Raw genomic sequence first — 16936 nt, 5'->3', positions numbered from 1 at the left:
ACTTTCAAATTTAATCATGAAGACAACTAAGCTTATTATAAAGAGTGAAGACAAATTTGTAATTTTGAGAAGTAGACTGAACCCATACCGTTTTAATACCGACTTAAATAGTACTTCACATTTTGTATGACCCCATTTCTGAACAAGTGGGACCGGTGTAACTACGTTGTTTAGGACAAAACTAGATGATTGAATATGCAGACTGCAGATGCTGCCTGATTTTTAAAAGGATATCACAGACTTGAAAAATAGTTGAGTGACTGACTTGACATGGTATGGTTTACACCGCCTGCCATTACAATCTAGTGTCTAAACTTTAAACGCAGTAATAATTATTTTGTGAAAAAGTCAGTGGAACTTGTAGCCACATTGGTTCAATGTAGCTATAAAGTTAGTGACAGTTAAGGCGGTGTACAAACATACTTGCATTGCAATTGATTTTCATGTGTCAAAACAGAGCAGAGGATACTAAAGGTTTTAAAGAACGTATTACACCTCTTTAAAGTAGTAGCTACACAGAAAATGAGACACACTTGTTTATAAGGTGGCTAAATCCATAAATTGCTAAAATACCCAGACTTAGTTTAGTATTAATCTGATGTAATTTGTTATTCTTACCACTAAATTACACACGAATTTAGTGTACAGCAATATGGTAGGATTTGGAAGCATGTTTAGTATCTTTGTCATAGCAATCACACTGGACGCTGGAAATGGCCCATTTCATATTTTATTCTAGCTGCTAATTTACTGGGCGGCGTTCAGACTGTCATTCCGACAAATCTCTATTCGGCGGAATATATATGTGTATGAACATAATAACCCCGGGTAAGCTGCTAATCAGAGGACCTGTTGAAACTTGAATAATGACATGTAGCGGTCGATGTTCAATGTAATACTAAGCTAATCTGTAAATGCATCGGGGGATATAGTAAGACGCCAGTTTTGGTTGTGATGATTGAAAATAAAATTTCGTGAACTTCGGTGTAAATAAACAAATCGAAAACGGGCTCCGAAGAGAACTCCGAAGCTTTCGGACCGCAACTATTATCTTCTAAGTTTTATGGCTATATCGGCGCGCTAGACTTCGCACGTGTTAGTGCTGAAGAGGTAGGTCATTTGTGTGAGTCAAGCGTTTCGCGCCTTCCGTTTACGACAAACACGCTGAAAATTTGTGACCGACTTTAATTGCCAAACAGGATTCACAGGCGCTCTGTACGGAACTGTATTCTGATTTGTACTGTTTATGTGGCGTATTATAAGTATGGCCAATATTCATTTCTCTGTTCACACAGACCACGTGACTTAACAAACCCACGATCACTTGATTAGAGTGCGCTCACACTGCTTTAAAGGATGTTACTTATATCAATTACATCTTTGTTGGGTATATTTTAATGTCGAAGCGTGTAATAAATGTTAGAATTTATTTATTATTATAATTATTCAGTTTGGAGACCCCTTGATGTCAGCTTATGTTTTTGTGAATGCTTCCCCCAGTATAAAATATTTTCCAACGCCACATCAAATGCAAATAATGCCAGTTAAATTTTGGTTGGGAGCAGGGGGTGTAAAAACAGTTCAAAAATCAACAGCACAATTTATAGATGGCCCCCGTAACATTGCAAATGCACATAGAATAATTGACAGTTATGTAGCTTCGGAAACAGTGCTGCAATTGTAGGTTTTAGTTAGGGCCATATGTCCGAGTCAGGGTAGGGGGACTAAAATATCGTGGAACAAATTAGGTAATTTCAGATTATCCAGATGTGGGCAGTATAAAACAGTTTAAGAAGGAGGAGGTTGGCACTAAAATCTTGGGAATTGCAGCACATACTATCATTACATTGCATCAGGTAGTTATTTTTGGTAAACTGTAATTTAGTCGCATAGTTTTGGAGCGAACAATGAAAATTCTTTTTTATAACAATCAATATCAATTAGTATAATTTGAAGAAAATAAATAAAGATAGATAAAAACGGTGAAAGAAAATAATTTTAGCTAGAAAGTTGAGGAACCCCTTGCACAACGAATTTTCAAACAAGAAAATTATCAGCTCAGATCAAAGAGGCCATCATTTAAAAATCAAGATCTAACTCCATATCAGTTTTCAGATCAACAAGATTGTCAATATCATCCAAATCAACACCAGGTGCCGCTTCATCAGATATAGACTTTGCAGGCTGCTGGCTAGATTGGGTAGATGGAGTAGACATAGTTTCGGTCTTGCTCATTGTCCCTTGAAGCTTCAATTCATCTGGAGTAACATCAAACCTATTCCTCTTGACCACCATTCCTTTTTCCTTCATTTCATGAAATTTCTTCATTCCTTGCTCTAACTTTTGCTTCACCTCTAGTGCCTTCTTCATCTTCTCTTCATCTATAGCCACTTGTTTTTTAGTTTGTGCAGATTTAGAAGAGCTGTGTGAACCTACAGTAATAGTCTGAGGCACTCCTGAAACATGGGAGGAGGCAAGCTGTAAACTGTGAACTGTTGGAATTGATTTGGTAGACATGGTTATGGTTGGTATAGAAGATCGGGGTGTGCTAGATGTAGGCAAGGCATTTGAAGAGAAGGACCCGGCTCTTGGACCAGCTGATGCAGACCAAGTTGGATTGACCCCTGATGGTTGTGGCCCTTCTAGTCCGGGTGGAGTTGGTCTGGGACCAACCTGTCTGATAGTTGGAGGAGCAGAAATTATAGGGGGGGAAGGTCTAACTTGGGGAGCATTGAAACCATTATAGTTATTCTGCATTGAATTTGGGAATTGGTTAAAATTGCCCATAGGAGGCCCATACCAATTTTGGTTCCCCATATTCATCCCCATGTTCATATGCATATTTGGCATTCCCATGTTCATTGGCATATTTGGCATCCCCATGTTCATAGGCATATTTGGCATACCCATGTTCATTGGCATATTTGGATTAAAACCTGGATTAAAACCTGGATTCATACCAGGAGGAGTAGGCATGACTGGTAAGGGAGGTAAAGATCCAACACTTGACATGGTCTCCAGAGTCGGAGGTATGCCTTGAACTGCAGCTTGATAAAATCTAGGCAGTGTGCTTAATGTGGTATCACTACTCACAGAAGGGGACACAGATGTAATAGTAGACGTAGCTGATGATGTTGTAGCTGCGGAAGGAGCAGGTGTAGTTGAAGTTTTAGCTTTAGCAGCTTGCTGTGCTTTTGCCTCTTGCTGTGCTTTTGCTTCCTCGATGTTGAAAGTATATCGTTTTCTCCCAGAGTTCGTCAAGGTTTTGGGATCAACATCTTTGATAACAACATCCCCTTTTTTCTCCTTTTTCCACTTCTGAAGTTCTTGTTTCTCCTGTTCATTTTGCTGCTTGAACATAGCTATTTTAGCTAACACCTCGGCACGTTTAGCCTCCATATCTGCATCTAGTATCTTTGGCTTTGAACTGCTAGTCACCACAGTGGTTGTTGGAGCAACTGTTGGTACATTACTTGGCCTAGTCACAGCAGAGGATAACACCGTTTGTGGTACTGAAGGGGATATGGATGAATGCAAAGGTGAAGCTTTGACAGCCATCGAAGAGGATTGAGACTTCAAAGAACTTGGTTTTTCAACATTAGATTTCTTTCCTCTTTTCCGTCTGTCTTTCATCTTTTTTGGTTCTTTCTCAGGAGTCTTATCTGCTAGTGCTTTTTCTTTGAGTGCCTGAGCTTCTGCAGGTTCCCTTCTTTGCATTTCTAATCGTCTTTCTTCCATTTGTTCTTCTTTGTCCATGATGTCATAATTTGGGGCCATTCTGCTTTCTCCACCAAAAATAGACTGTAAAATTGATGGTCCAATATCAGCTCCCTCATCTTCACTATCTTGCTTGTTTAGGATAGTTTCCATATCGTATGCTCCTAGAATTTTGTCAATGGATGTTGCCAATTCTTCATTTTTAAGCATAACATAGATTGACTTTGGAAAGCTTGAAAACTTTGGTTCCTCACCGGTTTCTTCAATTGGCTTGAATTTCTGTTTCTCATTCAACAATAACTCATCAAATGGCTTGAAATTTAAGGAGTCCATGCCCGTATGAGGCAGGGCAGAAATTCTTGGTGCTGGTATATCACTGAAGGGCTTACTGGCTTTTTCTTTTGAATAATTTACTTTTGGCACTGGCAAATCAGCAAAGGGAACATGATTAATATCTTGAACAGCTTCTGATGCATCCTCAGAACTTTCAGACATAGCATCATCACTGCTGCTAATGTCTACTGGTTGAGGTCTTTTTCTTTCCCTGCTTTTTTTAACACTATGCCTATCCTGGTCCTCAAACGGTGGTTTTACCGGTTCTTGCTTTAGTTCAGGCGGACCTGGTCGGGCGTACACAGGATCTGGTCGGGTGTTCACAGGATCTGGTCGGGGGTATACAGGATCTGGTCTTCTACTAGGAACATCTGGTCTGGAGGAGTATTGCTGCACTCGTGGTTTGAAATACTCTTCATCAGAATCATCCTTATAATAGACTTGTGGATTGTTGGATGGGGCAGAGGGTAAAGGAGGACCAAACTTTTTAGGAGTATTGTACCTTTGAATGCCATCTGTATGATACTGTTGAATTTCACTGTTTTGAGCAGTTTCTTGTTGCATAACTAGCTTTCCATCTATAGATGGATTATCAGATCCAAAGGATTGACCTGGATAGTGCCCTGAATGGTTAATTGAACGAATATTTTGATTAGGGCTTATGGTCCTTCTGTTTTTTGATGACTTTTGTCTGTCAGGATGTCTATCAGAACTTGGATTAGTACCATGAACATATTCATCACCATGGTGCCTTTCTCGTCTCGATTCATATCGTGGATCTTCTGCGTAATATGTTTGTTCCTGATGATCTGCATGTCTCTGCTGATGCCCTGAATAGCTCCCATGACTTTGTGAGCTCTCAGAGTAAGCAGTCTGTTCAGGTACAGCAGGTCTTTGTGGTAGTGGTGGACCATAAGAGTGACCAGTCATAACATACACCAAAATCTGTTCTTGAGAGGCAAAGTTCGGCCCAAATATGCTTGATACATCTTTGGACTTTTTAGGGAGTAACCCTATCAGTTTTAATCTGACTTTCAACTTTTCTATGATAGTAGCAAAAACACACAGAGTCACTGCACATTTAACTGTAAAATGAACAACTTGGAACATTTGAACAGCTGCTTTAATGGTACCCCCGCTGCCAACTCCCTCGAGTCGCATGGCGCGGGGGCTTACCCCTAAAAAATGATTCATCGGAGGAAAATCCTCTTCCCTTCTGTCATCGGAATTAGGATTAATGTAAAGAGGTCTAGCAGAATAGTAACTCAGTGGTCGAGGATGCCTTGGAGGAGGATAAGCATGTCTCTGTACAGGTGCTGGTGGGTAAGGTCGAGGATGTCTTTGGTAGTCACGAGAACCTGAAGGCTGGGGTCTTATCTGATGTTGCTGATGCAGCATGGGAGGCGGTGACATCATGTGCATGTTGCGAGGAGGCGACCTACTCCGCAGTGGTGACCTATTGCGGGGAGGTGACCTATTTCTTGGAGGTGACCTAGGTGGGGGTGGTGATCTGTTACAAAGGGATGGAGGAGAATGTTGATAATGGGGAGGAGATGGGGAATATACTTCATGGTGTGGTCTCTGTCTCACATAATCACCAGGAAATCCTCTTTCATTTCCAGGACCAGGATTTCTCTGTTCATACCTCAATCTTGGCCCACCACCATTGTAGGGAGGAGCATTAGGCCTCATTGGAGGTATACTGTTGTAACCAAATGAGTTGTGTCTTATCCTAGGCTCAGGAGATGTTTTGTCCATACCCATCATGTCTTGATAGCCTTGTGGAGGTTGGCTATCCTCCTGATGAAATATTTTGCGAGATGAATCTAAAGACCTGTCAGGGCTTACATTGCTCCCATCAGATATGCAGGTTTAGATGGTTTAACTGGAGGGGATTTATTACTAGACTTGTTTTCGATTTTAGAATTTTCGAGATATCCTGGAGGATAGAATTGCTCATATTCAGATCTTTCCTCTTGAACAGCACTCTTTTCTTCACCATCTGATAATCTATCAAGGAATGATGCAAGACCAGTCATACCTGATTTTGCAGGAGGGGCATTTTCTCCATCAGACAATTCCCCTTCCTCTGATGAAGACGGTTCAGGTGGTTTGGTTTCCTCAAGTGCCTCACCATCAATTTCATTATAATCGTCCTTCCACGATTCAACATTTTTCAAGGCTATTGCCTGGGGGTCCTCTTCATCAGAAACCTCCGGAGATGGCATAGAGGGAGCACTGCCAGCAGAGGAAGCAGAATCCTTGTATTCATCAGTAATGTATCCATCCTCACCGATGTCAAATGGAACACCATCAACTTCATCATTATATTTCCCAGACAGCTCAGGATTATACTCAGAAGTAGGATCATATTTCGCAGCACCAGGATTGACCTTTAAATCTTCTTCCTCGTTTTCTGATTCACTAACTTCACCTTCTTCTAGCTCAGAATCTTCCAAATCTGGAGTTTTTGGACCAGTCTTTTCATTGCCATCAGCTTCTTCAAGAGTTTGAACTGCAGGTGTTCCTTCAGGAGTTTTTGGACCCTCTACCTCTTCCTCAACCTCCTCTGCCTTTGGAGAGACTGGTTTCGGTTTAGCAAGGAACATGTGGGGAGCGATAGGTATTGCAGCCAAAGTTCCATCAGGAAGTAACATGAAGCCAACAGCTTGCTCACCATCTGGCGGTGCATCCAATCGAAAACCATAAGATAAAATCTGGCGTGGATCATATGATGGCAGTTTCTTTGTTGTCTTCTTTGGTTTCTTTTGCTCTCGAGGTTTGGCGTATGGTAATTGCTCGTCTATGGCATCTTCTGGCCGTATTCCATCATCAGCAAAACTTCCGTTGAAGTCATCAGCCAAAGGATCATCAGACCTGTCTCTATCGTCTCTATCGTTCCTTCTTGACGATCTGAAACAGTTTTAAACGTTAGAATTAAATAAAGCTAATTATCTTCTTCACTGTTCGGCAGAAGACCTGAGAATCGATTACATTAAATTTGATTGAATGTCTACGAAATGTAGAAATATGAAATATATGAATAAAATGAAATGTGAATATGGTAGGGATAATATGAAATGTGAATAATATGAAATGTGAATATGGTAGGAATGTTTTTTATGGAATATTTGACTGGAAGATCGTATTTCAAATGATTTAATTTGATTTCTGACATCTTTTTGGGATTAAAACATTATCAGCAGATGAAGAATACGAAGCAGTGGTCACTTTCCTATGTACCAAGAAGAAAAACACCAGTACCACATATTATATGCTATGTTATTAAAAATACGGTTATTTCATAATAAGATATTTAGCAAGGGCTTTCAGACATCTAAAACAATGGAAAAAACCTCTCGATTTTATTTTTAAAACAAATGCTGCAAGGATTCAAAATGAAGGTTTATTTCTAACTAATATTATCATCCAAACAGAAATATTAAATCAATGCAATAGTTATCCGCATCAGTTCCATTCTGTAGACATACTGATTACTGTTTGTTCTGACCTGAAATATAAATCAACAATGTTTTCAATCAGAGAATCTTCATCTACAGACCATGAAACATTCAGAAAACGATTGAAAGCGTTGATGATCGAGCAGTGAATTTAAGACTTAAAAGCCTTCTCCACTTACTTGATGTGTAGATGAAGGAGAAGTCCTTTTTAAATAAGATTCATCCAACTATCGAGACTTGAGATAAAGTCCTGTCTGCGTTTTAGGTGCATATAGCCTTGGGAACCTGAAAACATGGAATGCATACATTAGGAAACAGCTGCCACGGTTTAATTATCTGAAAGATTTCTATGCTATGAGCAGTTTCTTTAGATGGAAGTACATAAATGTATAATCTGATATTCAAACGCAAAAATCAAGATAATCTAAGTAAAGTTGCTTTACCTCTCAAACAGAATCGTTAATCTTCTTCTTGCAATACTCGGCTGTGATAAATCAGTCAATTAATCACCGATTACTTAAAACGAAAATATAATGTTGGTCCAAATGAATCAGAGATCAAGATTAATTAAAGTTTTAAGATGTTACTTACTTGTACTGGGTTAACCGTCAAGACTGTTATTGTACCACAGTCACGAAAATCTGAAAATGAGCTGGTAAATGATAATATTATGTGAAGAAGAATTGAAGAGCAATCGTGGGGAAAAATGGAAAAACAAAATGGAATTTTTCTTTAAGATGAAAAGTAGATATAATATTATTCAAAATATATATTTTTGAGAAATATTAAAATTCTTACTTGTCGATATCCTTTTCTCTCCCCTGCCAGCAGCATCATTTAGAAATCACAAATTTTACTGAATGATGCAGCACAGCAAAAACATGTAGTCCCAGCCGTCTATAATTCAACCCATGGCCCCAGCCGGGCCCTGTCTTTCAGTTTCAAGGACGGGTCATGGTGGATGAATACGGTTTGAAAGCCCCATTGTCTCTCCAAGAGTGTGGCACTGTAACAAAATTAACCACCAAGCTGACTTAACAAAAAATTAAATCAACCCAAAAGCATCCAATAAATACAAATAATTGTGCAACATACAAGCAAAGCATCAAGAAAGCGAAATCGTAAACAATTGTGTGTTTGATTAAGTACTTGGTTAAGTTGTCCCAAAAAAAATTTAACTGGCTATTTTCGAGAACTATTTGCCCCAATTTAAATCCGAATTTAAAAGCGACACTGTACATTCTGATACATTCTGATACATTCTGATACATTCTGATAACATGACTGATCATGAAAATATGGTACTATCCAAGGAGCCCGACATAGCTTCGTAGAATTACGCTGTCAAATATTACTGGAATCAGGTTTAGTGCTAAAATTAACGTGACATTACACCTGTGTTTCGATGGAATACTTTTACTTAAGATAAAGGTTTGATTTGGTTTAAAGAATCTTACAAATTTTGCCTAGCGGGTTTGATCAATTTATTATGCAGTTCTGTATTTAGTAAACTAAGATTGCAGAAATGCAGAATTACTGAATTTTCTTGGAACTTTGGAAGGTATTTCTCCATAAATGTTTGTGTTCAAGATTGTAAAACGTACTTTGTTACAAACAGTGGGACACAGTAATACTAAATAATTTACATTGTACTTAAAAAAATACAAAGAATAACCAGCAATGCAATTATTTTAATGAAATAAGACTCCTTACTTCTTAGAAAAAAACATCATTAGATTCCAGCAGAAAATTCTGATAGCACGTTAATTGTCTTCAGTTATCTTGTACTGATTATAATATTCTAATAAAGATGAAAAGCTGTACTTGGCTAAAGTCACAAATAATTTATTATCTGAATCATCACAATCATGAAAATCTACATCCCTCTAGGTCGAAATGGACCAGGACCACGTTGCATCATTCTTTGCTGAGGATTAAAACCTCTGTTGAATTGAGGATTTCCCATCATGTTGTTCATTGGACCAGAACCTCCCATTCCTGGTCTTTGAGGGAAATTCTGGTTCATTCCAGGTGGAAAACGGTTGCCAGGTGGCTGAAAGGCCCCAAAATTGTTAGGTCCCTGCATATTCCCCATATCATTTGGTGGCATTGGTGGACCAAATCGATTATGCTGCATATTATTTGATGGCATTGGAGGACCAAACCGTTCCCCTTGCATATTATTAGGAATAGGGGGACCAAATCTACCAGCTTGCATATTACCTCTTGGCATGGGAGGGCCAAATCTAACGGGTGATATGTTGTTTGGTGGCATAGGAGGCCCGAACCTGTTTTGTTGCATATTATTTGGAGGCATAATATTCGGGGATGACATTGGAGGTCCCAGAACTAATGGGTCCCCCATCATTGGACCATGTTTATCTGGAGCTCTATCCCGATCAGACTGTCTCCCACTTTCTGATCTTGACCTATCAAAATTTGTATCTCGTGCTGGGGATTGTCTACGATGTGAAGAATGTCTACGATCACGATGAGGGGAGCGTCTGCGGTGAGGAGACTTTTCTCGCCTGGGAGAGCGTTGTCTCGGAGGGGAACGCTGTCGATTAGGAGATTTCTGTCGTGGAGAAACCCGATGTCGTGGGGGAGTCCTCTGGCGAGGTGGAGTCCGCTGACGTGGAGGAGACCGTTTTCTTGGAGGAGACCGTTGTCTTGGAGGAGACCGTTGTCTTGGAGGAGACCGTTGTCTTGGAGGAGTCTGCTGCCGCTGCCGTGGAGGAGTCCGCTGCCGCTGCCGTGGTGGAGAATTATGTCGATGCCGAGGAGAATGGGCAGGTTGCTCTGGATGAGCACCCTTCTGATCTGCATTAGAGTCACTTTTATCTGGCTTTCCCTTAATCACAGCATTGACTACATCTGAAGGAAACAAACTGAATGTAGGTGGTTGGAATGAACCAATGTATGCTTTAAGAATTGGTTCAAGAACATTAGAGATAGGGTTATTTGAGGTTGGAGGATCTTCAATTGGTTCTTCAGGCTGGTGCTCCTTGTTAGGAAGCAATTCCAAACTTTGGGAAATAATCTTTGGTTCAATCTTGTCATCAGATGGATCAAAACCTCTAGCATTCCCCCCAAATACATCCTGCAAATTAGTTTTGCTTGGAAGGACCACAGGCTCAGTATTGTAGAGCTGAAATAGTCTCTCTATAGTTGTGTGGCAGTTTTCAGGAACAGGAACAGGTTGAATGTCATCACTTTGAGATATGATGATCTTGTCTTTCTGGATATCATCCGCAGGCTGCTTGAACTGTTCATTGTTAGCAGCAGAATTTCCGGGAAAGGATGAAAATACTGGAGCAGAAGGAAGAGTAGGTCTATATATCGGATATGATTGTATGGGAAGAGGAGGTCCAAACTTGTCAGGATTATTCACTAAGTTGTTTAAAGTTTCTGGCAATGTGGGCCTCACAGGTATACCTGGTCCAAACATACCACCACTTCTCTGGAAATTCGGTAGAGGAGGCCCAAAATTCCCAGAGGATGTACCAATTGGAAGAGATGGTCCAAACTTTTGAGCAGATTGTTGAGGTATTTCTGGGTGAAAGACGTCGTGATTCATTGTATTTGGAAGTCTAGGACCATAATTTCCAGGATTAGAAGTGTTCGAATTGGCTTGCGGTAAACTAGGGCCATACCTTCCGTTCATCATGAAAACTTGGTTCACCGAAAGTGAGCGCACCACAAAACTTACATCATGAAAGGTGCCAATCTTACTGAGGTGTGAAGATTTTCTGATCTTGGGAGATACTCCAATGTCACGAAGTCGACTGAGTTTGCGTTTCTTCATGAAAGCATGCAGAATCATCCTTATCGAAATGTAAACGACACAGACCCACTCAACAGGGCAACATTCTTTGCAGAAGTCATATTGTTCAAGAATGGATTGGAAGATGGAATTGCTCTCTATGTTGAAGCAAAATGAGGCAAAGCGTGCAAAAAGGACGCCATCACTGTCCAATCTGTCCAGCTTTTGATACCTGCAAAAGTAAAGTTAGATAGATTCAAAACGTAAACTTTTGCAAGAAAATACAAACATTTTTATCTTAATTAGGGTTGCTTCTAAAGTTACATAATAATTGTTTGCCACTGCAGATTCAAGATTGTGCTATAACCTTTTTTTCACCAGTCTGATCAGTAACTCTTAAAATTGTGGCTTATTTACAATAGCTCATTACAGGACAGCACAGTGAATTTAATAATTGTTTATATTTCAGGAGGCCGACGCCCTTACAACAAAGGAATGTATATATCCTGCTAAGCAATCCTAAATGTTTACTACTAAGTTGTTAATTAACTAATATTAACAATGCAACAGTAATGACACAGAAACATAAGAATCTGTTCATTGATAAGAACATTAAACATGTATTGACAAGCATTCAGATTATGGACATAAATATGAGAAACGCTCTCACGACAGTTTCGAAAACATGTAAAATTAAAATCGTTTAATGTTTCAACAACGATACAAGCAAACAATTAATGTTAATTAAGCAGGATTGCGAACTACAGGGGTCATTACACATACATATTACATAATGTTAATTATAAACATAATGTTTAACTTGCTATTATCACTCATTTGACGAATATATCAAATCAAATAATAACAATCTTCATTTTTTCCGAATTAACGTTCAATTTTGCGTTTTTCAGATATTTTGAATGATCAGGTCGAGTCAAATTGTAATATATTATGTTTGGCCTTTTAAGATAAATTTTTAAGATAAACTTATCCTGAAAACATTGGAGCTCCAGCTATTACGTGGGATCAGATGATTGGGTTGACACTAGATCTGCACTATGGGAATCGTGCAGAAAGCCTAATTTCTAGCAGGTCTACAAACACGAGTATTTAAAGCAATTCAGTGTTGATTGGATGTGGCCTCTAAAAATCGAATTCAAATTTTGGCGACGGAATCGTCAAATGAGTAGCATTCCTTCTATCAAGTTATAGGTCCCAAATATGAAACATGGCCATGTTATATGATCCGATGCAAACGTATGTGCACTGAATTTTGCCCCTGTAGTTAATCAAAATTATACTTTAAAGCAGTAGATTCAGTCAACTACTTTTAACCTTCTAGTCTACTGAGTAGCCGGTTACACGAAGTTGATTGAGTATAATTTGGATATTAATAATTCAATAACAGAATGAAAAATTATCAAACGGAAAAGGTCTAAATGTGGAAAATTAGTACTAGACGAATTAGATTGTTCACAAGTTTAAAGCAAGAAAATAGGCAGATTTGAACCCGTGTCAGAGTTTGTAATACTCCACTCATCTGCTGTGCAATAAGTAGGATTGGCAAGACTAGTCAACAGTCTTGTATAAGTATGCATTTAAATAATATGTGTAGAATCTGAAACTGAAATTTAGCAGAATCTTCTGTCCGCTGCAATCTTAATAGTCTGGCGGACTTATGGTTATTTCTATGTAAGGATAACTGCATGTAATCATAATTTACTGTATGTCAGTATAAGGTCATTGCTAAATGTTAATGTACAAACAATGAATGTAAAAGAGTTTGAAGTACACATTATATAATATTATGTATATATATTGTACTAATTTAAAGGACCGAAAGGGCCATGGTCGATGTCTTGGGGCGATTGAAATCCGCATTCCTTAAACTAAATAATCCCTATTCAATTCTAATTACAAATTGTAGTTCACGACAGAAGGTCGTGAGGTAAAATGTCCTATATTTAGATTATTCAACTTTATTTAAACAAGTAGAAATGATCAGCATCACAACTTTTAGCTGCTAAAAAACAATTACACTAAAATTTGCGAGCTATCACGAAAATAAAAGGAGCTTGGTAAGCCACAATCCAAGTAAACAGATGATTAAAGCACTGGCAAGAAACTTAGAGAGTCGATTACTGCTAAAATAATCAACCCAAAATATAATTACAGTGCAAGTACTACGTTAATAAGCAACCCTAATTCCTAAATATGATAATTATATTTTAATGAAGCTGAAGTACTGCTAGAGCTAGGTAGTAAATAGTTAACTTTCGGGCATTAATAGATATAACTAGTTATAACTAGGGCAGTTATAAAGGCTGCAGTGGCTTTTATACGATTTGGGAATCGTCAATTTAGGGTTAAATGATATAGATTGAAACACTTAAAAATTGTTCCAAGAAAAACAAATTCCAAGAAAAACCAATTTCTTGGAACTACACACACGAACGAGCAACAAAGTTTCAGAGAGAGTTAGAAGTAATAGATTTGACAGATTTGACGTAAATGTCAGTCACTTTAACAATTACTGAAATAGCAATAAAATTGGAAACTAAGTCACAAAACTAAGACAAATATACAAAACGACACGCTTCATGGTAACACGTATGTATTTGCATATTTTTTACTCCTTTTAAAGGCAGAGTATTGCTTTTTTTAACTTTAAAATATGGATGCGAGAACACAAAATAAATACTTGAAATTAATAGAGTTATCGGTAAGAAGATGACTAAAATTGTAAATGCAAAAGTAACTCAGCTCTGGGAACTCTTTCCTTAAGAACTACTCTCTTAGTTATGAAACTAAACTAAACTCAATTCCAATCAACAGTTAATTGCCACTGCCAAGAAAAAACGACTTTCTTCGCCATGACACATCAATCGACATAATATTATATTTACAACTGCAGTGGAACAAGTTATTGAGCATGATCAACAAGAAAAGGTCCATCGTGATAGCTAATTGTTATTTTGGGTCGTTTTGTTGCATGAAACTAAATATAGTTTCCGCGGTTATACTTCCTTTACTATGATGTATCGAAAAATGCTGATTAAGAACTAACACCGAACGGGAACAATCCACAAGATGTTTCTTTTCTGACAGCTATGTTGTGAGATGTTTCACATGAGCATTATAGTTCAGTTTTGTCTTTTAACATCAATTACCGCGCCGATTATTTTTAAGAGATAAGGTTTTCAATTTTAAGATGTACGAATGGCAGTGAACGTGACATGAAATGGTAAATCACAAGAACTGTTCGGAAATAACATGTGTAGTGTCACTAGTGTCTTCATAATAAATTTGAAAGTATAAAAGATCTCATTAAAATAAAAATAATCTACTCACTCGACGATTTCCATCCCCTCAATATCCACATCCTCCTCTTCGCTGGTAAGATTCTCGATCTCTTCTCGATCGGGACTTTCGTCTCCAAAGTTCACTTTTCCCTCGTCTATGAGCATGAGGCGGGAAGTGATTGCTTTTCTAGTTCGGACTAAGGTTCCTTGCTGGTCCTTGTACTCCTGAGATTTGTTATGTTATCATTCATGTTTTATACCCGGCATGCTATTGGGCAGCTAATCCTTAACTAGCAGCCTAACCAACCTGTAGCTATGTAATACAAGATCATTGCCCAGGAAAGCATGTTGCTAGACAACAAAGTTAAATGGGCTAAAATAAGCGAGAAAATATTAAATGAACTAAAATTCGGTTTAACATATTCATAAATACAATAGCTAAATGGTGAAGAAAAAGTTGTTTCTCAAAGAACCTGAAACTTGAACTAAAATGACACTTATCAGAGCAGTAATAACGAACTTTACCTTGTCTTGAGTTTTGATGGTTTCCTCAGCCTTTTCCATCTGAAACATGGTACTGTTTACCTTCTTTATCATCTCACTGCGAGCTTCAGTCTGCTTCAGGAGACAAGAACAGTACTGATCGAGGAAGTGAGCTGTTTCGTCGAAATCAGCTGCATATTTATCTCCTTCTTTCCTGCCTAGATGTGGTATTGATTTTAGAATATCAACTCAATTTACCTGCAGCTTTTGGAGAAAAGAGACTCTGAAGTAACAGTTCATCTCAAACTTCTGAAGATAATCACGACTTACTTGTCACATTGAAGGCATTAGCAAAATCTGTGGTATCCAGACGGTGACTCAGTTTGGTGAGCACCTCAGAAGATTTCTTCTCGTGAGAACGCAGCAGGTCGAGCGAATCCATTAGGTCTGTCAACTTAACATAAGTCTCGTCCATCCCAATCTCATCTGACGGATTGTTATTTGTACTTACAATGTAGGGATGTCAATTGTCCATGATGAGGTTAACTAAATGTACGTATATTATAATTCCCTAGCGAATTATTCAGTTATTACTTAAAGCTGTCAAACAGTTGAGAGAACAAACCTAAATTGTACTTCATAGCGCTGATAATGTGCTTGTGGAAGACTTCTCTGGATTCCCAAATGTCGAGCATGCGTTCAATCTGAGACTTGGACTCAGCATTCTTGCATTCAGACATACACTTGGGAAGAATATGACCAAATGCATCGACGAACTGAGGTCCTTTCCGTTTGCTGTGTTGCAGTACATCGTTCACGAGGAACAAAAGAGTCAACTTTTTCTCCTGAGTCGCTGAAAACGAAAGGACTCATGATTTCATAAAACTATTATCATGAAAGTATTATCTACAATGATTCGTACTTACATATTTTGTTGATTGATGGTGCAGCTCCTTTCCCATACCACTTAATAAATCTGTGTTGTCAATTCAAATTTCAATAATTCAGACAGTACACTGATCACTAAGTAAATTGTCTATTTTCCGAAATAAACAGTGTGGTTTCAGAGTCAGCGATATTGTGATTGTACTGGTAGTAAGGGTGTAAATGTAGACATGGGGAGGCGGTGGGAATTCCGTTAGACTAAAAGTTGAGGAATAAATTGGCAAAAATGGGCATCATTTTGCAGTCAATTCCGAAAAATCAAAAAATAAATATGTCTGATGCTCTGATACTCTGATAAGCTGAAATATAGCTGTACTTACTAATTAGGGGACGGCGAAAACGATGGTGATGATAATTCCCAACCCAAATTAACAAAACATACATTTATCAAAATGTAGGAGTTCGCAAAATCCTTTTGAATAAGAAACACGTACCTTCAAGATAGAAGTTTTTCCATGCCTGGGCTATGACAGGTGCTTGATCTCGGTATTGTTGTATCCACACAGAAACTTTCTCGATACTCTCCTGAGCACCTGAAAGCTCATTCAGTAGATCAACGAAAGAATCTTTGATGAACATTTCATTCCTTCATACCTGAGCAATTTGAAATAGCGTTATTTAAGTACAGCTTAGTTATATAATGATGATCGATATCAAATCAACAATGAACAAAACAATCGAAAATGTCGAGAATGATATTCTCGAAAACCTAGCTCATTGAATTGACAACTATTGAAAATTGATTGCCTCTTTTATCCCATGAAATCAGATAGTTTTTAGAGAGGATTCACTCACATTATTATTATTAAATCTAAAATAGCTAATAATTTAATAAATTGTAAACAGGCCCGTTAACGTGGGCAATAATATACGCTTCACTCACAAACTCTAGTCAAAACACGATTATTGAGTGGTTAGTTCTGATATACAGT

The 16936-nt window shown here is 38.2% G+C and overlaps 1 protein-coding gene across 2 annotated transcripts; it reads right to left on the bottom strand.

Annotated features, from left to right (window-relative positions):
• Positions 1–1922: 1922 nt before the first annotated feature.
• On the bottom strand, positions 1923–16630 carry LOC134816096 (uncharacterized). Of its 2 annotated transcripts, none has more exons than XM_063824842.1 (6): positions 16439–16604; positions 15685–15912; positions 15390–15545; positions 15102–15277; positions 14626–14801; positions 1923–6963 (listed from the first exon to the last, which is right to left on the bottom strand). In XM_063824842.1, exons 1-6 carry the CDS (start codon positions 16581–16583, stop codon positions 5895–5897), a joined length of 1950 nt encoding a protein of 649 aa, XP_063680912.1. In that variant the 5' UTR covers positions 16584–16604; the 3' UTR covers positions 1923–5894. The 2 variants fall into 2 exon arrangements, with proteins under 2 accessions (XP_063680912.1, XP_063680910.1); XM_063824840.1 differs by lacking the exon at positions 1923–6963 and adding an exon at positions 8310–11506 and having other exon boundaries at positions 16439–16630.
• Between the last annotated feature and the right edge of the window lie 306 nt (positions 16631–16936).

The sequence above is a fragment of the Bolinopsis microptera genome, chromosome 5 (genome assembly GCF_026151205.1).
Source record: "Bolinopsis microptera isolate Bmic1 chromosome 5, MBARI_Bmic_1.0, whole genome shotgun sequence".
NCBI classification, from domain to species: Eukaryota; Metazoa; Ctenophora; class Tentaculata; order Lobata; family Bolinopsidae; genus Bolinopsis; species Bolinopsis microptera.
Note: the sequence above shows the minus strand (reverse complement) of the source record. Positions and strands in the feature narration are given on the sequence as shown.